Genomic DNA, 23807 nt, shown 5'->3' with positions numbered 1-23807 from the left:
CTAATGACTGTCCTTAATCTGTCAAATTTGAATTTCAAACACTGCCATCCACTTTAATGGTCTTGTATATTGATATCAATATTTTACATAGGTTTAAAGATGAACTTCTTGTGAATCCAACCACGGTGTCAGATTTAAAAAATGCTTTATGGTGAAAGCATACCTTACAATTTATTTGAGAACATGGCCCAGCAGACAAATCATTACAAACAGTACCCAGCCAAGCAGAAGAGTTACACAACTCAGAAATAGAGAGAAAATGAATCCCTTACCTTTGATCTTCATATGGTTGCACTCAGAAGACATTCATTTACTCAATAAATGTTCATTTTGTTCGATAAAGTCTCTTTATATCCAAAAACCTCACGTTTTCTTCAGTAATCCACAGGCTCAAACTCAGTCAAAACAGGCAGGCAAAAAAATCCAAATTGTATCCGTAAAGTTCATAGAAACATGTCAAACGATGTTTATATTCAATCTTCAGGTTGTTTTTAGCCTAAATCTATAATATTTCAACCGGACAATAACGTCGTCAATATAAAAGGTAAACAAGAAAGGCACTCTCTCGGGATTGCGCATGAAAAAGCTCTGTGACACGTCAGGGTCCATTCATTCAGACTGGTTTTACTCCCTCATTTATCAGAATACAAGCCTGAAACAATTTCTCAAGTTTTTGCCTGCCAAATTAGTTCTGTTATACTCAGACACAATTTTAACAGTTTTGTAAACTTTAGTGTTTTCTATCCAAATCTACCAGTTATATGCATATCATATCTTCTGGGCCCTAGTAGCAGGCTGTTTAATTTGGGCATGCTTTTCATCCAAAATTCTGAATGCTGCCCCCTACCCTAGAGAAGTTCAATTGTCCCGCTTATTAGCAATTTGTTCCGAAGAGTGTCTTTTCTTGGGCTGTGATGTGAGGGCATGATGTCATGACAGACCCGGGCTGGGCTGGGATGGAGGTCATGCTGGGATGCTGAGATCATAATGGGATCCACAGACACCCTGACATCCCAGCAGCACACCTAGGGCCAGTGTGTTTAAATGGGGTTGAAATCAGCCCTGGCCTGCATGCCCCTGGGATAAACAACAGAACAGACCCCTTCCTAGTCTGCCTGTATAACAGCAGAGAGCAGAGCCTTGGAGAGGACCCCAGTATGGCTTAACCTGACACCACTAGAAAGATGCCAGAGACATCTGGACCCCAGCCTGCCGCTCCCTCAGGCTGTGTGTGTGTGTGTGTGTGTGTGTGTGTGATAAATGTCTGAGTGAGGGGCCCTGCAAAGCAAATGGGGGGAGATGGGCGGACAGGAAAGCCCTGTCTCCATAGGAGATTAAGGATAGGGGCAGGGACGATTTTGAATATCTAGCCTCAAACACAGCTGTTACGCAGAGCCAGCGAAGGAGAATAGGAGACCGCTTACTGTTCGGCGCCCAGAGTTTGATGGGGTTTACAGCTCATGTTCACGTACGGTCACTGACAAACAATGAGACTGTTGAACGGATCCCTTTTACCTAGGTCTTCATGACTCATTCATAATCTCTGTATTTACACACAGAGAGAGCTAGGTTTATCACTTCCACCTGTGGTTAGCCTAGGTCACAGGCAGGACATTTATTTTTTTTTTTATTAAAAAGTAATAAAAAGCTTTTTTTTTTTTATATTATAGTGAAAAAAGACAGTACTCTTTATCTATATAGCCTCACTGTCATCCAGTAAACTGAAATAACATATCCACATGGAGTTTACACACTGCACCAAATACTGTATATGATACAGTATTTGTTTGTTTTCAGAATAGTTTCATTTTATTTTGGTCCTATTCTCACTCCAGGTTGATGACTCCAGAAGCGCCCACTAAAGCCAAGTTCCTCACACTGGGCTCTAAGTTCCGCTACAGTGGGCGGACCCAGGCCCAAACACGACAGGCCAGCACCCTCATCGACAGGCCGGCACCCTACTTCGAGCGCACCTCCAGCAAGCGCATCTCACGAAGCCTGGATGGTGGTAGGCAGTGGCACTAGACAACACACACACACAGTTGGGATTTGGGTTGATGTATTGTTATGCCCAGTGCCCACTACCTTGGACTATGGGCAGCGCTGGTATTCTGGTAATGAGTACAGTATGAGTCAGTCCATAGCTGTCTCTGCAGGCGAGGAGATGAGTGTTACTCAGTGGAGCATAGCCTCTGATTCTGGCCTACACTAGCAGCCGGTCTCTTTGTGATCATGAGAGGGTTCTCATTCAGTCAGCTCAGTGCAGACACCGTAGGGGGGCCGTCACAGAACCACAGGCTACCTCAGCCCTGCCATCAAAGAGACATTTAGATAAACTGCTGAAGAAACACTCCCAAAACAGCGAGCGAGAGAAGTAGATAGTAACAAAGGACCCGCAGGATCAGAGGAAAACCATTACCGTGAGATATACAGAAACGGACCCGTTCTGTGACAACGCTCATCAACGTGCCTCAGCATGCGTTCTGTTCCCCCGCCAACCATTCAAGTTTAGAGGGAACAAACCACTATCCTCCTAGTTTTAGTCAGCTCAAACTGTCTGGTGAGCTGAACTATGCTGCTTTTGCATTTAGCCAAACATGTTACAATGACTAGGGATGAGCATTTCTGTAGCCTACTGAGGCTATTTCTCTTTTCCAAGTGTTTTTAGAAGAACCATTTTGCAGTGTCCTGTACAAAGTCAGTCAGTGTTTAGCTGTAGGCTTGGCACATTCCCCCACTGTCATTGCTATTGGCTATATACAGGAAATGGCTCTAACATCTTTTTCCCCTTTGTTGGAGCTTTGGGAAGGACTGTGGATGAAACTGGACTTGTTCTTTTTGACCAGGGGATTTCAATGTGTCTCTATGACTAGACCCAGGCTGTGTATGTTACATTGTACATTTAACATGGGAAAGAAACAGTGCCACTAAAACGTTAACAAGCATGAAGGATGTTCTCAGGCCAAGGTCCATGTGAATTTGTAAGCCTATTTTCCACCATAAAAGCATTCTAGAAATTGCTCTGAGCAAAACCTAGTGTCTTTGCGTGATGTGGGGAATTAGACTAAAATACAGTAATACTGGACTGGCCCGGCTGCTATGCAGATTAAATGCGGGTGATGGTGTAGCTGAAAGTGAAGTAGTAACGCTTGAAAATGTGCAGTACCTCTTCTGACAAAGATTAGTGTGTTATATTGACTGTTCAGTTTTTTGCTTCCAACTTCAGCAGCACAAATCTAGGATGAGAATCCTAGATGAACATGAGTCACCAAAGGAATGCCAATCTCGATACTTTACTTTGCAATGAATAGCCTACCATAACATTTAGCAATGTCTGTCTAGCTTGTAAATCTAGGATAACTCAACTCAGTCCCAAATACCCCATGTGTACTAGGGCCGGGCCATTCATTATTAAAGGGTTACTCGACTCACTCACGCTAACCTGGGCCTGCTCTGGAATCCCTTTTCTTTGCTTCCTCTCTCCTTCTTCCCCCTCCTGTATGTAGGGCCTCTCTGAGCCTCTTGATCATTCATCATCAGCCCAATGCAGTGTATTATTAATTCCCTCGCCTTCCTCTGTAGTAGAGGGAAAAATAAGAAGAGGGCGGGAGGGAACCATTTTGTTTTCTGTCTGGCCAGCCGTGGAGACTTCGATCTCTCTCCTCTGGCCCCTGACTATGGCCCCCAGAGCTTCAGATACAGTCACAGCAGGTGTGAGACTGGGACTCTGAATGAGACTAGCCGAGGAGAATTTGGTCCTGGTCTCTGGATAAATCCCTCTCCCCCCTCCCAACACATGGCACAACAATACAGGGAGTGGCGGCTGTGCTGTGGTTGGCATGGTCAGTTACTAATGATATCAGGTTCCATATCAAACCCTTACTACTAAACCTCAAGAATCCATGACTACACCGCACCACTGTGTGTGTGTTGGCACTGCTAAATACACTACTGTACACTACGGCTAGCATGACATGTCAATCATTACTGTAGTTTCACATAGACCTAGCATTTAGCCAAAGAACTAATCCTGTGTAATTTCTCTGACCTCTTTCCATCTGAATAGCTATTGGACATAGGCATTTACTATACCAAAACAAATAGCCATGTCTGGTATGTACTATGAATCCATGCAATTATGGTCTTATCTCATCCACAAAAGGCAGGTACATTTCATTTTTATTGTTTTCATATGGTCCAGATTAAACTGTGCTCTGGGGTTAGAGCGCCCTCTGCTGGCCATGCATTGACATTAGCATGATGTGCTGAATTGAAGAGCTCTTTGAAGTATACATACCTGAATGGAGAATATGAATGTTATATAAAGCTTAGATATGTGTCATCTTGTTTGTGCCCCTTCAGCGCCAGTGATCAACATGATCGAGGCCCAGGACTCGGCCCCCACCTCTGTGGGGAACGGCAGGGAGCCTGGCCTGGAACTCTCCTCTGACTCCTCCAAGGTGAGAGGAGGTAGCGGGATGATCTAACTCAATCTCTTGTCTTTCAAGGAAGAACCAAACATCTGACATCCTGTTGTTGAATTGGAAATGAATAGTCTGTCTGACTAATGCCTAATAATTTTGTCTCAAAGTAACTTAATTATCTCCACTGTCTAGCTTAGATTTATTTACTTAATCTTGGTTTTGTCACTGCAGCACTGTGGAGTTGAATTAGCCAGAGCTATAGGATGACATTCTGAACTGTCTGCTTCGTACCATAACTCCTATTAGGAGAGTGCAAGACTCTCTTGACATGTGGGTGCTGTATAAAGGATCATATTCATCCTTAACATAACAGTGACTTGTCCATAATGCAATATCATTATTTCATTATGGGGGGGGGGGGGGGGGGGGGACACTGTCTTAGTTGTACTAGGGGTAATGTACACCAATAGGATCCCCTCCCCCTCCTAACATTGATATTAATCGAGACTCCACTAACTGGATTCTTGCTCGGCGGATGTTGTCCTGCCATGGTCAGGGAAGATTTCTGGTTCTCTGGGGGGTTTACCTGGAAGTAAAAATGAAGGGGACAGGGCTAAAAGTAAGAGTTTTGAATTCAAATTGAATGGGAACAACCAGAGTTTAACTGTGCTATATCTCTAACTCAATCACAAAGACCTTCCTGTTTTTGGGTTGCTTTAGATTCTTTCCCTTCCTGTCATCTACTCTGACTTCTCTCTGCATCTGTCCACTAGTGTTCTCAGTTCTGATCCTGTTGTTGTACAGTTGTAGAATGCGCTTGACCCTCCTCCCCCAGCACCTCTTGGACCCACCCTTTGACCCCTGACCTCTCACTGCCCCCACTATGTGACCTCTTGTCTGCACCCGTGTTACTCTGCTGCACCCCTGACCTGACACGTCTCACTAATGGTGTTTCTTTCTCCCCTCTTTTCCTGCGCACACCTTCCTCTTACCGTTTTATTATTTTTCACACATTTGTTTCTTCTTCTCTTGGTTGTGATTACTGCTTGTTTTTCCCCCTCACCGCTTCCTTCCCTGCATGGTGTCTACATGTGGCCTTCTCTCTCTTTCTCTATATGGGGGAAACGACGGGTTAATCACTGTGTAGTCAATCTTCATGTTCCCCCTGTCCTTATCCTCCTCCAACTCATCCATCCCTCCCATCCTGGACACCATCTCTGAGCTAGACGTTCTGTCCGACATCTCGGAGGACGACCCCCTGTCCTGGGGCCAGCTAGATGGGGACGGGGACTACCCGGGTATTTGGGATCCTGATTTTACCCCCCAGCAGCATGCAGACAGTTTGGCTGCAACAGGGCACTACCATCACCAGTCTCTAGAGGCCTTTCCTCCTCCCTCCCCCCTGGCCTGCAGCTCAGAGCCCCAGGATGGGTCACCCGTCCAGGCCAATGATGTGGCTCAGTCCAGTCTGGGCTTCTCCGTGCTGGGGATGTTGATGGGCCTGGGCTTCCTGCCCTTCTCTCTGCTGGATGCGGACGGCTACCTCTGCTTCCCCAGCCTTCCCAAGGACTGTGCTGCCTGCTTGATCCCCTCGGGGCTGCAGCGCTACCTGCCCCTCTCCTCCCCCTCCCTGGTGCACTCATTCATGTTCATCTTGGCTTTGCTGCTGTCTGCCTCCCAGTCCCTGGCTCTGGCCTTCCTCCTGGCCCTGCCCCTGGCCCTGTCGCTCTGCTACCTGGAGCATAAGGCACCTGTCCCCGCTCATCCCCCTGTGGCCACACCCTGCTCAGACACACACACTGACACACACACTTCCCTGCTGCAGGAAGAGCTGTGTGAGCAGCTGTGTGACCCCGCCGCCTGAATGGCACCATCTCATCACCCCCCTGCTTCTGTCAGCTCCTCCCACCCCTCACCTTAGCCAGCACGTCTGTGTTCTGCACTCCCTCCATCCCCGTTATATTTCACTCTCCTTTCTTCTTAAAACCCTTGATTTCTGTATAAAATTACTAAATAGAATTTCAGTCTTTCGCCATTCTTTAGAGATCTTAAATGAGTTATTAAATACTAATCACTCTTATTGTACCAGTATTGGCTGCTCTGTCATAAAAATAATTTAAACCTTTTTAGTGTTGTAAAATGATAATTCTTATTCCTGTGTCCCTCCCTATCTGTTTGGCTGTAAATGCCATAGTCATACACAGGTAGATTTAGTGTGTATATATAGCTCTGTTTTCAAGTTAGTTTTGCCCTATAAGGACGTCATTGCCTGTGTTGCACCCCCTGTCCCATTCAGTGCTATTAGTCGCCATTTAGTACACCCGGGTTTCTGACATTTAGTACACCCGGGTTTCTGACATTTAGTACACCCGGGTTTCTGACATTTAGTACACCTGAGTTTCTGACATTTAGTACACCCGAGTTTCTGACATTTAGGCAACAATAAGAAACATAAAGTAGGAAATGACAGATGACACAAAACAGTTAAAACAGCTCTACACAGAAAAATGACCAGTATTCCGAGGCCAGCATGTGCATCGCCCCCATCTCATCGGGTCTCACTCTCATGTGGGCAGAGCCTAGGCGCTCCTCCCTCTGTCACATGACATTGCACCGTTAGGTGGTGCTGCTGGGAATCAGGCTTTCTCATCATCCATTTCACCTTTTCTTTTCCCCGACAAAAAAAACCATTCCCACTACAAAAACCACGCAGGTAGAGGAGGAGCCTAGCGAAAGGGCGGCGGCCACACCTACTGAAGGCACTGAGGTCTGTGAGGGCAGTGGGCATCTTTACCATCATACTGCACCTTTTAAGATTATTTGTAATGCAGTGTATATACACGGAGCTCTGGGCAGTGCAGGTATCAAACTAACATGTCCTTTTCTCCTGGGTGCTAACAGATGAAAAGAGATGAGCCAGACTCCTCCCAGCAGGTTGATTGATTAACTGTGATTGATTGTTTGATGGTGACTTTGTCTATAGATCATCTGGGCTTTTTCATATCTTCGCTGCTCTTTATTTTGTAACCTGGGTTTCACTTGTCCTGCAGGAATGTATGCTTTGTTTTTGGTTTCTTTGTGCTGCTGCCACTGTGATCTGTGACGTGTATGGTTTTTCTCAACACACTGCTGTTCAACCACACGCCACCACAGCTGAACATGCTGAGGATAGGACATTGTTCTGGATAGGCTTGCCTTAGCTGCAGCATTCTACGCATTAACACCCAAATAAGCTCTACCTTGTGAGGAGTAAATATTCTCTATCTCTACAGTATTCTAGTTAATGACTACACAGCTAAGGTGACGTGTGGTTTAGACAGGGTCCATTCTGGTCTGCCCTGACCAGTAGTGGACGTCCAGTGTAGTTCTGTCCCAGTCTCCACAGCCTCTGCTCTGTAGTGGAACTGTCCTGACTGCACAGATTATCACCTCTGGGCGCTTAGGCATTTTATTTCCTTTTTTATGTATTTTTCACAAATGCGTCTTCATTTTTTGATTCCACAGAGCGGAAAGTTGAGAGTGCAGGGGGAAAATATATATGTCAGACATAGCAATTTAATGTTGGAGGTTGGTATGACTGTGATAACTATTGGCCCGTAACTAAAGGGAATCAAAGCCCAAACCTGCGTCCTCTCTTGGCTCCTGTCCCAGGCTGTCTTCTCCAGTCTACCTTTCACTCTCAGGCTCTGTATCTCTGTGTGTGTTTTTGAACACCATTGCATGATTTTGCATGTGGGATGGGGTGCATGTCCGAACAAAAAGGGTTTATTGGGGCGAGGGGGAGCGCTGATGAACGCTCAACCTCTCCTGTTATTGAGTTGAAAATAGTTTTGGATATTTAGTATTTTCCGGGATGTGTTTTTAACAGGACTAATGTTTCCCTGACCCAATAAGGGATTTTCCTGCTCTGGTTTGCTTGATTTAAGTTGTGCATTTGTAATGGTGTGATAACAAACTAAACCTACCCAGAGTGTTCTATAATCTCACACATTAGAAACGTGGAACTGTCATTAGTGCCCTTTAAAATTATGTAATTACCAGAATGTCTTTAACCTCCTATAGTCGCTGTCTGCTGCCCCGCGTCTCAATCCACCGCATCCAGACCATGAGACATCCCGAAAATCGGTCTTCTCACAAAATGGTCTGTAGTGTCGGAACGGTTTGTCCTATTATTATGACTCTCTATGGAAAGATGAGACTCTCTCACAAACACGATTGTGTCTTGGGGCTCGTCTGAAGTCAGCACAGCCGATCTGCCAACATTGGTCTGTAGCATCCTAACAGTTTGGGCAACAAACTACCATGTGGAAAGGTGAGACTCTCACAAACATGCCCACAGGCCTTACAAGACTTGTCTGAAGGTCCCTCGATACTAGTTGCAGTACAGTACCAGACAAAAGTTTAGACACACCTACTCATTCAAGGGTTTTTCTTTATTTTTACTATTTTCTACATTGTAGAATAATAGTGAAGACCTCAACTATGAAATAACTCATGGAATCATGTAATCAAAAAATCTATTTTATATTCTTCATTGTTCTGTTGAAAAACAAATGATATTCCAAATAAGCGCAAACCAGATGGAATGGTGTATCGCTGCAGAATGCTGTGGTAGCCATGCTGGTTAAGTGTGCCTTGAATTCTAAATAAATCACAGACAGTGTCACCAGCAAAGCACCATCACACCACCACCTCAATGCTTCACAGTGGGAACCACACATGCGCAGATCATTTACCTAATCTGTGTCTCACAAAGACACGGCAGTTGGAAACAAAAATGGCAAATTTGGAGTCATCAGACCAAAGGACGGATTTCCACCGGTCTAATGTCCATTGCTCGTTTCTTGGCCCAAGCAAGTCTTCTTATCGGTGACCTTTTAGTAATGGTTTCTTTGACGCAATTCGATCATGAAGGCCTAATTCACTCAATCTCCTCTGAAAGGGAAAGGGGGATACCTACTCAGTACAACTGAATGCATTCAACTTGTGCATTTAACCCAACCCCTCAATCAGACAGTTGATGTGATGTGTGTGTTACTTGACTCTGTGAAGCATTTATTTGGGCTGCAATTTCTGAGGCTGGTAACTCTAATGAGCTTATCCTCTGCAGCAGAGGTAACTCTGGGTTTTCCTTTCCTGTGGCGGTCCTCATGAGAGCCAGTTTCATCATAGTGCTTAATGCTTTTTGCGACTGCACTTGAAGAGACTTTGAAAGTTCTTTACATTTTCCGGATGAACTGACCATGTCTTAATTAAAGTTATGATGGTCTGTCGTTTCTCTTTGCTTATTTGAACTGCTCTTTCCATAATATGGACTTGGTCTTTTACCAAATAGGGCTATCTTCTGTATATCACCCCTACCTTGTCACGACATAACTGATTGGCTCAAATGCATTAAGAAGGAAAGAAATTCCACAAATTTACTTTTAACAAGGCACACCTGTTAATTGAAATGCATTCCAGGTGACTACCTCATGAAGCTGGTTGAGATAATCCCAAGAGTGTGCAAAGCTATCATCAAGGCAAAGGGTGGCTACTTTGAAGATCTCAAATATAAAATATATTTTGATTTAACACTTGGTTACTTTCTGATTTTTTTTTCTTCTCACTATTATTCTACAATGTAGAAAATGGTAAAAAAAAAAATAAAGAAAAATCCTAGATTGAGTAAATGTGTCAACTTTTGATTGGTACTGTATATATGGCGACTGTTTTGTGGCCTAAAATAAGGGGTAAGCGTGTGTGTGCACATTCATTGTTTCCTGATCTTTCAAATCTCTCAGATATACAGTACCGTTCTGCCATGTAGAACATAGTAAAAATAAAGAAAAACCCTTGAATGAGGTGTGCCCAAACGTTTGACTGGTACTGTAGGACTCACTTCCTTTAGTCCCGAGAATAGATCTATCTGTTCCATGCATGTAGTGAATGTTGTCAATTTAGTTTGTATGGGCTAATGGCAATAAGGCCAAAATACATTTGATACCTCAAGGGGGTGTAGAAATTCTAAATCAAATGATCCTTGGTATGACCTTGAAACATTTCCATATAGTTTACAGGGCTTAGACTGTTATGGCTTAAATGGCAGTTACTATATGACCTTGAGATCAAAAGATTGGAGAAATGTACTTAAGAATTTACTCAACTCGTGGTGAGAATTGTAAATGATAAACAGCTTTTCAAACTTTCTGGAGTATGTTAATTTGAAATAAGAATGATATAATTGTATGTATAGTGAAACCGCCCTCCATGTCACTTATCGCCATGGCAATAGCAGGTGCCTATGCGATGTATAATTTTTACACCTGCCGACTTGTGTGACAACAAGACTAACACAGTTCAGAGTCAAGCCCTTGTTCAACAGTCTCGTAAAGGGAAAATGTGTCCCTCTGGTTGGGTTCCACTGGCAGTTCCACGTTTTGATGTTCAGGTGTACTACTGAGCTAAAGGGTTTAAACTCATAACAACGCCTCGCCTCACTGATCCCTCATCACAACCCTTGATCAGTGTGGATGTTTTGTACATCCTCCTCTCTAAAAGGGGTCACAACAAGTTGAACCCAGAGTGCTTTCAATTCGATATTGTTATCTGATAATTAGATTGAGGTCTTATTTGGGACAGTGCGTAACCATTTGAAATGGGTAGTGCCCAATAATAACCTGTACATTCTGTGGAGTGATATCGCCTCTTGGTGGCTCCTTAGGAAATGCACTCTTTACTCTGCGCTAGGTCTAAAACAGTTCACCCATACACACACTAAAACGAACCATAAACTGCCATAAACACACTAAAACTAACCATAAATGGGCAGTCAGTGAGGCTTGGCATCCTTCCTGTTACTATCATGGTTTACAGACTAATGTACCTGTTGTCCTCCCCTCTCCCCCACCATGGCTGTGTGTGGCATCCTCCTGACACCGCTAGGACCTGGATAAGACTCAGGAGGATGTTTTGAAACATCAGGCTAGCACTAGTGAGTTAAAGCGCAGTTTTATGGAGGCCACCCCTGAGACGCGTCCCAGTCAATGGGAAAAGCGCCTCACTGCCAGCCCGGCTACCAGCCTGCGTCTGCAGGCCCAAGGGGTACGTGTCCAGCCGTGTCCTCCTGTCCCACCAGCCTGCCTGCATGTCCTCTACTCTCCTCCTGTTTCCACCTCTCTAGTCTGCAGGGAGGCCCTGGCTCCAACCTCTGTACCCTGGTTCTGACTCTCTGTATGATTGATGTGACAGTTGGATATAGAAGTATCACCCCTTCTCCCTCTTCTCCTTCTCTCTGTGTACCTAATTCCACTAACACTTTCTTTTGTAGCTACACATGCCACACTGCCCCAACCGATGTTCTTTTGCGCTAGATTTTCTGTGTTCACAATTTTCTCAGCCTCATGTTTTGAAGTGACACTGAACATAAGGGTATATTTGCACTACTGTTAAATTCCTTTCTTTCTGAGCTTTAATCTTCACTGCTGTATTATTTAAAAACGGTATGCTTCTTTCACGTGCACTTGTGCATCGGTGTAACCGCTCCTCCTTTCAGCTGGACAAGGCTCACTTTTGATTTCCTACTTCGTGTCTCCTCTTGTGATTTCCCACCCTGTGTTTCAGACCTGTGTTTGACTGTGTTGCGTGACGTACTGCATGCCTCTTGTCACTCTGTGTCTACAACCAACAAGCAGGTGATAGTGTTCACACACAGGCCTTGGGCCACGTCCTGGACCTGTGTGATAAACAGTGTGTGTGGCATGTCTTTGTTACAGATGTGCTGCCTCATTCCTAGAACACAAACCTCCATTATCCCTGTCTCCCTCTTTGTTTCACAGCTGAAAGCTTCTACTGTGGCACCTTTTCCAGCTTTCCTCTCTCCAGTTTCTCTGATGTCAATCTGCCACCCTTAGCCACTAAACTTTTAAGGGCACTTCTATGTTTTCTGTTGTGTTTTTTGAACTGTGTGGATTAGCTTGTGAAAGTTAGTTTGTCTTCTCTCCATAAATGTGTTTGTCCAGCATCTAACTCTGACCTCTTTGCTTTGTCATTCTCTAACCCGTGTAGAGCTTAGAAGAGGAAATTACCTCTATTTTATTCAGGAAATTTGCCTGCGAGTCTGGTCTGGTTGACCCTGGCTGTAGCACCATTAAGAGAGCAGCAGAGGGCGCTGGCGCTGTATTCTCTAGCTCAATGGCCTCAGCTCCACTCACTGCCCAGGTGCTCCTAAGTACAGATCAAATAAAACCATGCCACAACTAATGTATTGTCCATTGTTCCTTCTCGCTGCTGCCGTAGCAAGTTCATGACCAGTCCAGACCACCACACACAATCAAAGTAATGGCTGAATTTACAGTGTATACACATTATTGTGACGAGATGTGTCATTAGCTTGTCAATGCACAAACCTACTAATTTTGTACACAAGCTGTAAGAGCACAAACAAGGCTGGCCATAAACTTGAATATTTTCTCGACATTTCATTCTCTTCTGTCATTCGCCTCTTGTTCTGAATGTTTGTTCTGAGTGTCACTACACTATATGTTTTTATATAGAACTGTTAAATGTTCCCTTACAGATGGGTAATGAGATGCTAATGTTTGTGCATGGCAGAGTCTCCCTCCTAACCCGCTCAGAGGGGAACCTGTACAGTGCTATAGTAACTAACCCTAGTGATTCCTGATGCCATGCTGGTGTGAGTGACCATTGCCTTTGTTCCACAGAGGAGCCCCCCACCCACAACCCAGGAGCCTCTCCCTGACCTCACAGTGGACACGGTCTCTAAGGTGGTCCTCCCCCTCATCTAACACACCCACCTTCTGCTTTCTCTCCCCCACACATATTCTTAACTGCCAGCTCATCAGTTGTTTTATTCCAGACATCTCTTCTTCCACCCATCCATATCTCTCTGTTTGCTGGTTGCCATTATGCTGACTGTTCTTCATCTGTTGCCATTTCCATCCCTCCTTATGTTTGTTGCGTTGTATTTTTTAGTTGGTGTTGTCCTTTGTTGGGTTGTGTGGTCATCTTTTACGTTTTTGTTTTTTTCTCTCTATTCCGTTTGTTGTTTTTGTTCTCTGGTTTAGAGTTCAGATGACAAACAGAAATCAGACGAGACAACGTTGCAGGCAGCAGAGGTTGAGATAGAAGAGACGGTAGTCGTCGAGGAGATCAGGGTGGCACCCAAAGGCTCTGTCACCATCACCACCCCCGAGGTGGTCACCCCTGTCGCCGTGGAGACAGAGGTCGAGAAGCCCGAAGAGGAAGTGGTAGAGGAAGTGATAGAGGAAGTGAAGGAGGAGCAGAAGAGGCCTGTGAGCGTGTCCTCGGACAGCCACAGTGAGAGCGAGGAGGAGGCAGGGGAGTACCACCCCCAGGTCACTGTCAACATCTCAGTGGAACAGATCAAAGAAGAGCCTGAGAAGGAGGAGGAAGTGGACAACCATGAAGAACCAGAGCAAGTTGCAGAGCCCGAACCACTCCCAGAGGTTGAGGTAGAGACCATGCCTTCCCCTGCAGTAGTGGAAGAAAGGCCTATGGCAGAGCCAGAGACAGCCCTTGTGGTCGATGCCCCCGTTGAGGAGGAGCGCACCGAGGACATCCTGGTTACCCCCGAGGAGGCCCCTAACGGGCATGCTGAGGACCAGCCTGGCCTGTTGGCTGTGGAAGAAGAAGAAGAAGAAGAGGAGGAGCCCAGAGTCAACGGGGACGCGTCTCACGCTGAGACGGAGCTCATTCCTCAGGTTATTTGTTGCTCTGAGGTAAATGAATGGCTGCGGCCTCACAGAGCTGCGTAGTACTGAGCCATGCACACTTCTGACCTTCACCACCACCCTCCTACCTACATACTATATACCTAGCTACCTACTGTACCTACACACCTACCTGCTCCTTCTCTACTGTCTGTCCGTGCTTCTCTCGCTTAGCACCTGAGCGTCATAGCAATGGGAAGCGATCTGAAGGCCTTTCACCTGCACAGCGGTCGCTTGGGCTATTTTTCTAAGCAAGTTGAATGTTGATAAGTGATAATCGTAAGAAATAATGGCTAATATCCCCCAGCAGAAGCAACAGCCATTGTGGATCTGTGCCAAAGTGCTGCCCTCTACTGTCAATCTGCACCCCCCCCAGACTACTTCACTGTAATCATTACCACCTCAGTGCTGCACGTTTCTGTTGGGGTTTTATTTTGACTCTGTGTCCCTTCATACATTCATACATTATACATACTGTGAGCACTGTATTGGTCTCCCCTGGGCCCTGTGTTTGTGAACCCACTGGCAGAAATGGAGCTGAGAATTGCATGGGAATGGAGGTATTGTGCACTGCATGTTGTGTGTGTGTGTGTTACAGCATGTGGATTGTGTCTCCTCCCCTGTATAGGGTCTTTATCTGTAAGTGCTTGGGTAAGATGCGTTATTGCTTGGTCGTTGGCATTAATTGGGTTTAGTCACCAACGTGACTGTCTTCAAGGACTCGTCCTCCCAACCACTTAAATGCCACAGCGTTCATTTGTGGGAACGTCAATGCATGTCTGTGTCAAGCTGTTGGTAGCCTGTGGCAAAGATCAAAGCAAAAATGCATTGTGCACTTACATGACAATTACAAAAACTTCTGTATATTATTTGCCTTTTTTGCATTTTCAGTTGGTAACTCAGCTGGCATGCGCTTGGTTGCATGGTTACGCCGAAGAGATTGTAGTTTATAGTTCTGTGAGTTTTTGTAACGTTCATTTGCAGCCTGTGCATGAGCTCTGTTCCTTCTACTTTAGCGGTTGTGCTGTTTTTGCCTGGCCTTTGCATTTGGTATTTGCGTAGTGAAGTGGACCAGCGTGGTGTGTGTGTGTGTGTGTCTGTCCTGACTCTCTCCCTCCCTGCCCCCAAGCCACCTGTGGTGAAGACCGAGATGGTGACCATCTCAGACACGTTTGCGGCCCAGAAGACTGAGATTGCCACTAAGGAGGTTCCCATCGTGCACACAGAGACAAAGACCATCACTTACGAGGCTGCACATGTATGACCACTCTTTCAATAGACCACCACCGCTATATAGCTAGTGTTCAGCCCGGAATATGATGCTCAACCTGGCTCTGTTTGTTCTCCAGCTGGACGGCAGTGGAGACGGTGAACCAGGCATTCTCATGACCGCCCAAACCATTACCTCTGAGTCGCTGTGCACCACCACCACCACACATATCACCAAGGTACTACATGTAACCATACACATCACCATGGTAACCACACGGCCAAATACACCACAAAGTTAACCACACACACACACACACGTCATCACGGTTACCACACACTTCACCATGGCAACCACACACATTGCCATGGTAACCTCAAAGCCACATCCATCACCATGGTAACGGCCCAGCTCTCCCTGGTCGATTGTGTAAACACCATGGTATGAAAACTGTTGCAGGGAGGACTGGATTCCCATCTGGCAGCATTATTCAGTGTAATCTGTGTGCAAATGAAGAGCAGCCTGCTCTGTAGTGTCGATGCTTGGGGCTGTGACTGGCACCGACCCAGCCCAGCCCAGGCATCATTCCTCTGTTGTGACTTGATGCTGACTCCTAGATGCCAAACGCCTGGCTTAAGCAGACACCTGACAGCAGCTGCACTGCTGGACAGTATCTCTAGCAAGCTTGCTGAATAACTCTGGTTTTCATCTGCTCTCTTGCTGGTGGCACCAAACTCATTTATACACATAGCTGGGGATGTTTTCTTTTTAAATCCTCCTCCCTGGGAGCACACATGTCCACAAGGAGATACTTCCAAGATTGGAAGATTTGAACTTGATGAAATTCGGCTCAGTGCATAATTTAAGCCTCCTGATGGATTTGTTGTTTTACTAGTACAATATGTCTGTGCACTTATCCTGAACATATGGCTGTTTGCAGACATTAAAAGGTGGTCTCTCAGAAACCAGGATCGAGAAGCGCATTGTCATCACCGGAGACTCAGACATCGACCACGATCAGGTGAGCGTCAGTCAGTCACAACAATCAGACACGCCCTCTGGTGGGAACCAATTACACAGTACACCACAGCAGCTTGTACTACTGAATGGAAGTTGTCGGTCTAATACATTGGTCACTTTTGTCCATTTAGTGAACATTTATACTTAATATGGAAATTAAATGAGAATCTGTCATATTTATATATCATATGCCATACTACCAACTGCAATCAATAGCTCGCTCATATTGTGTAGTGAATGTCTCAGCTGAAAGTGATGCATCGATTCCTGTTACAAGACCCAGCTTTCTGATTTATAGTGTCAAGCGTTAGTCTTTTACCTCCCTCCGTATGAGAGCGCTGCTGATTTGTTCTGTTCTCTGGACATTAAACTAAAGAGTACAGCAGACTGATACACTCCATACAGAAGTCCCTGTAGAACAGACAAATATTTACGGCAACATGTGTTTCCACAGTAGAAGTTCACCACAAACCCCAAAGGGACAAGCATGGGCAGACTACCAAGTCATGCTTTCCATATCCTCCTCAACCCCTCCCATCCTTTGTCCTCTCATTTGATGTTTTACCGATTGTTTTGTTGTTGCTACCACTACTTTTCTCATCTGTGTCAATTGTTTTCGGTTCCTTTGTGTTCCATTATTTCCGTTAATGCCATCGTCTCCCTTTCCTTTTGGGTGTGTTGTTGCTGGGGCGTGTTGCCACCCCGGATAGGCCTTGGCCCAGGCTATAAAGGAAGCCAAAGAGCAGCACCCTGACATGTCAGTGACCCGGGTGGTGGTCCACAAAGAGACAGAGCTGGCCGAGGAGGGCGAGGACTGAGGCACCAGGTAAGGCCCAAGGGGTGTGGTGATTAGAGGGTTTAGAGTGAGGGAGGCGTCCCTCTGCTCTTACTCTACAGGAGCCCTACTAGCCCAAACAGACAGCACATCAGCGGCATCCGCTGGAAATAAGTCCCCCCACATGGTGGAACTGTCTGTCTCCTTGTCTTTGTCTTTGAGTTCTTCATCTTCTCTGTTAACTCCCCGGTTGCTCTGTCTGCATTTGACTGAGCTATTTTGGGATGAAATGTCACAATTCATACAAAATGTCAGAACCAAACATCTGCAGATGTATCATTTTGTCTGAGCAAAATGTTTTTGTTTTACTTGCTTTGCTAACCTTGTGACATCACTGTCTGTATTCTAACATGCACAGTGCTGGCAGACTATGGCACCACACTCCACCAGACATTATGACACTTCATACACATTGGAACAGCAGATTAATGACTATGCTAATTAATTGGTGTAAGGGAGGAGGAAACAAATATTCCCTGTAGGTTGTTAGCTTGAAAGACCTTTACAATAGCTCTCTCATCAGTTACTCGACTTTATCAACCATTGGAACCATTATAATCCATTGAGGTCTCAAAAAGCTTGGATCACGCCCAGAGAATTGTTTTGAAAACACCTCAATTACTTCAGTCACAAAGCAGTATCTGGCTCATCAAAAATGAGTCAGACGTGGGTCCATACAAAAGGATAAAATGTACCCACAGCAAAGCAGAGGCTCTGAGCCAATTGATTGGGACAGTGAATCCATGGGTGCTGGGTGGATCATATGCCTTCATTACTTTGGTATTACTCTGTATAAACTAGCTCATCCACCCTGTCCATATAGCGGTATATCCTCGGGTCGTTTGGCAAGTTCAGACAGCTCATCATGCCAGTTGTCTGATGCACAGCGATTTGTTTACATTACAGTAAAGCTTTGGTTTACAATCCATCTCCATGCAGAGCCTGCTCTGCACTTCAGCAACGCAATAACTGCCAACAGGAAAGTGGGACTGATAAAAGTAGTCAATTTATTTCCACTTCAGAGGTGGCCCAGATAGAGCCCCAGCCAGCCCAGCTCAAGTGTTTAGTTCTGTCATGCCTCTCCAGTTCTGCTGAATTGGGGGGGAAATGAGCAAGACTGCGGTGGTTGCTGAGAATAGAGTAACACTTTGATTGGTGAAGCAGCATGTGTAACCTTCTGTGAGAATGCTGCGGCAGCTGTTGTCAGATCATCAAGTGCTTTTGTCTCGCTATAGTCTCCCTCCTCTCTACCTACCTGGCATGACGTGAGAGATACCTCTCTCATCAAAAGACTTTGAAGCAGGCGATGGAGTACTAGCTGGTTTGGGTTTGCCCCAAGGAGATGGTGGCTTTAAATCCCAGTAGGCAAGTATCTAATGAAAATCCAATTTATGCCCTATTAGCACTAAAGCTCAGGATTTGGCCACTTTCAGTGAAGCAGATGAATTCTTCCTAATTAAATTAGAAAATAGTAGATATGATCAACTGTATAATCACTGTTAATCAGTGCAAGGCAGTGGCATTACCATACCAAGCTATTTTAGGTTATATCGAATAGAGCTCTAGACACCTCTTTAAATTACTCCAGTTGGTGTTAGACTCATTCATGTTAAATATAATATTCATCCCTCTCTCCTTGTCTTTCACAGAGCTGAAGAGCCTGTGAAGTTCATACATGGATGTTTGAGAAACTCCTGTCATCTCCCAAACTGAGAGTCAACCTGGTGAGAAGACAAGGTGAAGACAACCCAGAGGCTGAACTCCTGTGTCTGTTTCATCGCACGCCTTCCTTTTTTTATCACTCAGAAGAGAACCACTTAGCTAATGTTTGTAGTGCGTTTTTATTCTTATGTGTTTTTTGCTAAAATAAGAAAAAAATGGCTATCATTGTTAAAACCAGATAGGATTTATCAAGTGGTAATTTTTATTGTTGCGCAGTATTCACATTCCTAGTATGTACAGACAGCTGGTGTTATGAGAAAGGACATTTCAATATCTAGCTTCCTGGATTCTTGCATCTGTATGTGGACATGAAGTAAGACTAGGTGGATATTAGCTTTGGACCTAGTCTTGTTCTATGTTCTTAGAGCCAGATGTTTATCAGTTTTTTTTGGGTGGGGGGGGGGACAGAAGAACAGCAAATGAATTTAATTGGGTGAGTTTCCAAGGGACCAGCAAAGGGTGAAGCACTGTGTCATTTTGTACATTGCAATACAGTGCCAACACATGTTCTTCTCTATGCATTCAAAACTGAAGCATTCCATTAAAGTGCAGGTGCTTTTCCAATACCTCACTCAGAAAAAAAACTGTAAAAAATAAAAAGCTTGGACACTTTTTGTTTTCTGTGACTTTCTGGCATCATTAATCCTAAATATATTTGTAGATTTTTTTTTGGGGTCTTTTAAACTTTTTTTTTTGTGTATTTATCTGTAAACTGATTTACTGTAGATGTTGATGAGGTGTGTTTGCCCCTTTTTTTTTTAAATATATTTTTAATATATTTCAGAGGTTTTTTGACAGCTAAAAGAAACACAGTTGCCACCATTTTAATATTTTACCTGTAGATTAAAGAGATGGCTGCCTCATGCCTAGTGCTCTCTGCAGTCTGACCAACCCCACCAAGTCCAATGACGGCATCAATTAGCTCTTTGGACCATGTGTATAGCAGATCATCTTAGATATTCAGCAGCTTGAAAATGGTTTTCCCCCTCTCCACCACAGCCACCTAACCCTCTGTGTAACACTGAAATAAACATTTGTTATTCTCTAATTGGATGACTTTGGTTTCTTTTTACACAACACCCTTCAGCAGCCAAATATATTTGAGTTCTTGCTTGCTTCCTGTTGAACCACAAAAAAACAGACCATCCTCAAAAGTTTTCATTGCTTTAGAAAAGGCTCAGATCTTTTTACAGAAGCTCATTGTGGACTTTTGGGACCTGTCAACCATAGGCAATAGTCTGAAAAGAACTTGAACAATTCTTAGAAATAATTGAATACTGATGGTACAATAAACAATTATTTTAGTAATAAAATATGCATATTGTCTCTGCATTCCAACAGTTTGTAAACTGCAATGTTTGAAAGCTGTGAGGTCTGAGCCCTGCTGAGAGGCAGAACTCCATCAGTAATACCATCAATAATGAAATGGAGAAAGTATCGACAGGTGGCTGAGCCTTTAAGGCCAGCTCCACACTAAGCCACTTTCTAAAGACTTAGTTCTCTCAGATGGGAAAATTTCTCAAAATTATGTTTTTGTATGTTTGAAAAGTAGGACTGTTTCTATGCTAATGCAGCTGTAATTCAGTAATATGCAGCAAGTCAAATCCTACCAGGTTTACACAGGCTGGTTGTCCAGTAACGGTATGCTACAAGTAAGATGTTACAGATATTGAATAGCTTTAAATCATGTAATTGTAAATTGTCTATTTTTAGATCACTGACATTATCCAAAATCACTAATTTGTTAACTATTATTACAGACCCGAGCAGAGTGCAGTTGAATAAGTACCTTCCAGTTCAGGTAAACAATGATCTGCATCAGCAGCAGAATGACGGGCAGTAAGACCCCAATCCAGAGCAGCCATCCAGGGACCGCCCAGAGAACCTCTGACAAACACCAAGCTAGACATACTGATGAGGGTGAGGCAGGCCTTTGGCCCTGTGGCATGCTGCTGTAGAAATACCACTTGTGATTTGGACTTTGTTCTGTTTAAACAACCCAGTGATTACTAAGATTTACTACTGCCTGGTTAATAGTTTACCCAACCCTGGTGCTGGGTGGCCAATCCAGCACCAATCCATGATGTCATAAACATACAGAGTCTCCACTTTGGATAATTATCATTTCTCTGAGAAAGTAGGAAGGGTTTGATGGACACGTCTGGTCTGTTGAAGTAAACTGGATATTTGAGAGATTGTAATTGGCCGAACAGAGATTTTAAGTGAAGCTGTCTTTGGAAGGTTCTGTGTGAATGTCTATTGATTGGTTTGTTTAGTTGTAGTACATGTGATAGAAATGGATTGACTTTGCTATTATACTGCTCTCTGACTGTGTTGTGGAAGTCTCTATACTTCTCCCAAACAGTTACTTATTCAGAATACAATTGAAATCAGAATTGATAACAGATCACTGCCATTTGTCTTCCAAATCCCCAAGCTATTTCCAATTGTTCATATATAGAATTTAAAAGGATTATGACTTATTATAAACAGGTGATGTTTCCTAACTTTCGTTATTGGCACGATAAGCACGGTTTGCTTCGAGAAACAGGCTTTATTCTCCGCTGTGCCTTTGAACTTAATTAAGTTCGGCTATCGAATGCTGTCAATATGCAGTGTGTTTCTTGAATAAACATGAGAGAATGTTCCCTAAACACTAAAGATATAAAGCCTCTGCCTGATATGATTAGAGGAAGGATTTACAACACTTAATGAGCAATTCTGAACCCAATTTACCCCCCCCGCCACACACACACACACAGGGATTGCATTTCATTTTCAATAAGGGGTTCCAGATTACAACCAACTGTTCTGTGTAGGAAGAATGTTATACTGCTTCATCTGGCCTAGTAATGTTCAATTCTTTGCCGTTTTGGTTATTTACTTATCCAGTTATACAAATAAGCCTTTGGGGGATACTGCGATTAAAACCCCTTTTTCGCAATCATCTGGATATCAGGCCATTTCTGAGGCTCTCTTGTTTTCGTGGTTTCTTGTTCATTTGCATAGAGTGAGAAATCCATCAGATTAATCTTTGATCTGCTTTGTGTAATTAATCACTCGACCCTAGCAACAACCATCACCGCTCAGCTATCAGATTGCGGGACAGACACTTTGACCGCTAATTTTGACTTCCAACCATCATGATCAATGAGAATATCTCCTTCTCCCATTTGATCATTAGCTTATTTTGGCAACATAAACATTTTGCTCTGCCAGGCATCATGGTTTCTTGGGGATGTCTGTACCAACTAAGGATAAAATACATTCTGATGATATGGATGGTTAGTCCTCGCATCCATTGCGCTGTCTATGAATTTGAGTGTGGCTACATTTCTCCAGACCCATCTAGAGAATGAGTGGCTGCTTTATTTTTTTCAATTAAGGATTCTAGCTTTAAGGAATTTTCTCTGACTCACTTGCTCTCATGTTCTCCGGAGAGGGGGTGTACATAACATACAATCATTGTGCTTATTGCATACAGAGGTAGAATATTCAATGGCATTCAGCGTTGTGGGTGGCTTTTCTATGGGTACTAGGTCTTGCTATATCATACTAAGATAATACACCTTCAGCTTGACTTTAGACAACAAACCCCACAGCTCAGTTCCAGACAGAGAGAACTGTATGTATGATCGAACTCCATGTGCACGGTGTCACTGTCTGGATGAGTTGAGCCCTCTCTCATAATGGAATCAGCTGGTATAACTGTCTCTTCCATCGGGCCCCATGTCTCTTACTCTGGCTACTCAGCCATGCTACTTCACAGGAATTAGTCATGACTGACATTTCCACAGCTAGCACACTAACTGGAGTTTTGAATGGGTATTACTCTGGTTCGTGGGGCAGTCATAGGTTTAGGCTGGATTTTGAGGGTGTAGGGGCCAGGGTGTGCTGCTTTTATATAAATAGTCTTATAGGTCTCTAGTACAATTTTGCACAATAATATCATCACTGGTTTGAGACTACAAAATCAACCAAGTCTGCAAAATAGTGCTGCTAATAGGTTTATATAAAAAAAAATACTGTGTTGAAGAAAAATAGTTCAGCGATTTAAATGATTTAATTATAATTTCTACACACTTTCTACCCGGTTTTAGTTGTTTAAGTTCAGGTTGAAATGTTTTACTCTAACCCGCGACCCAAATCTGGGAAAATATTCCTGCAGCAATAGGACATGTTTATAATTTTGGGTTGCGTTCCACCAGTTGAGAACCGCTGATCTAAACTCCACAAACTGTCACAAGAGCTAAAAATAGTTCATAAACAGTCAGTCTATTAAAAAGAGAGCGAATATTACTCCTTAATGAATGGAAATGATAAAGTTCAAACAGCACCACAAAACATGATCACCTAGCATGTAATTACCTAGCCCCAACCCAGAAGAGATTGAATTAATTATGTTTAGACTAACTCAGGCTTCAGTAGGTAAAACCATGATACTGAACCATGATTGAGGAGAGACCGTAATTTGATCACCCTGTTGCAGGGGAACTTTCCTACAATGCAGGACATTTTAAACTTGTATTTTATTTGAAGTTTGTAATTTCCATTTTGAAATTTCAGGTTTGATTGTCCTTCACATTTCCTGCTGCTGCATGATTTTGTACTGCTGTAGCAAACTGGCTCCAATGAAGATCCTACATCTGTCAGTGGATGTGCCCCTACAGTGATCAGGTCTGGGCCCACTCATTGCCCCACCATCACACTTCTCCTGCATTCAATCACACGCCTGTCAATCACATTGACAGTCACTGGATGAGACATAATGGAGGGGCTTCTGATAGTGGTTAATCAAGGCTAAATTGGTCATTGGCGTTGTCATGCTGTATTGTTGCCATATTTTCTCTCCTAGATAGGAAATT

General features: G+C 44.0%; 1 protein-coding gene across 17 annotated transcripts in view; it reads left to right on the top strand.

Annotated features, from left to right (window-relative positions):
• LOC110529554 (protein 4.1) overlaps positions 1 to 19990 on the top strand; it is a 103358-nt gene extending 83368 nt beyond the window's left edge. For 4 of the 17 annotated variants that reach the window (XM_021611818.2, XM_036984952.1, XM_021611817.2 and 1 more), the window contains 14 exons: positions 1836 to 2008; positions 4363 to 4460; positions 7138 to 7191; positions 7326 to 7358; positions 7929 to 7991; positions 11349 to 11507; positions 12471 to 12623; positions 13127 to 13189; positions 13490 to 14164; positions 15285 to 15413; positions 15505 to 15603; positions 16306 to 16386; positions 17096 to 17211; positions 18870 to 19990. In XM_021611818.2, the coding sequence (XP_021467493.2) occupies positions 1836 to 2008; positions 4363 to 4460; positions 7138 to 7191; positions 7326 to 7358; positions 7929 to 7991; positions 11349 to 11507; positions 12471 to 12623; positions 13127 to 13189; positions 13490 to 14164; positions 15285 to 15413; positions 15505 to 15603; positions 16306 to 16386; positions 17096 to 17203 (1888 nt within the window). In that variant the 3' untranslated portion in view covers positions 17204 to 17211; positions 18870 to 19990. Of the gene's footprint in view, positions 1 to 1835; positions 2009 to 4362; positions 4461 to 7137; positions 7192 to 7325; positions 7359 to 7928; positions 7992 to 11348; positions 11508 to 12470; positions 12624 to 13126; positions 13190 to 13489; positions 14165 to 15284; positions 15414 to 15504; positions 15604 to 16305; positions 16387 to 17095; positions 17212 to 18455; positions 18586 to 18869 lie in introns of all 17 variants that reach the window. The other 13 variants (XR_005052828.1, XM_036984963.1, XM_036984955.1 and 10 more) reach the window with 13 other exon arrangements.
• Positions 19991 to 23807: the final 3817 nt, after the last annotated feature.

Source organism: Oncorhynchus mykiss, chromosome 8, assembly GCF_013265735.2.
Source record: "Oncorhynchus mykiss isolate Arlee chromosome 8, USDA_OmykA_1.1, whole genome shotgun sequence".
Lineage (NCBI taxonomy): Eukaryota > Metazoa > Chordata > Actinopteri > Salmoniformes > Salmonidae > Oncorhynchus > Oncorhynchus mykiss.
The sequence above is the reverse complement of the archived record's forward strand: the minus strand, read 5'-3'. Positions and strand labels throughout refer to the sequence as shown.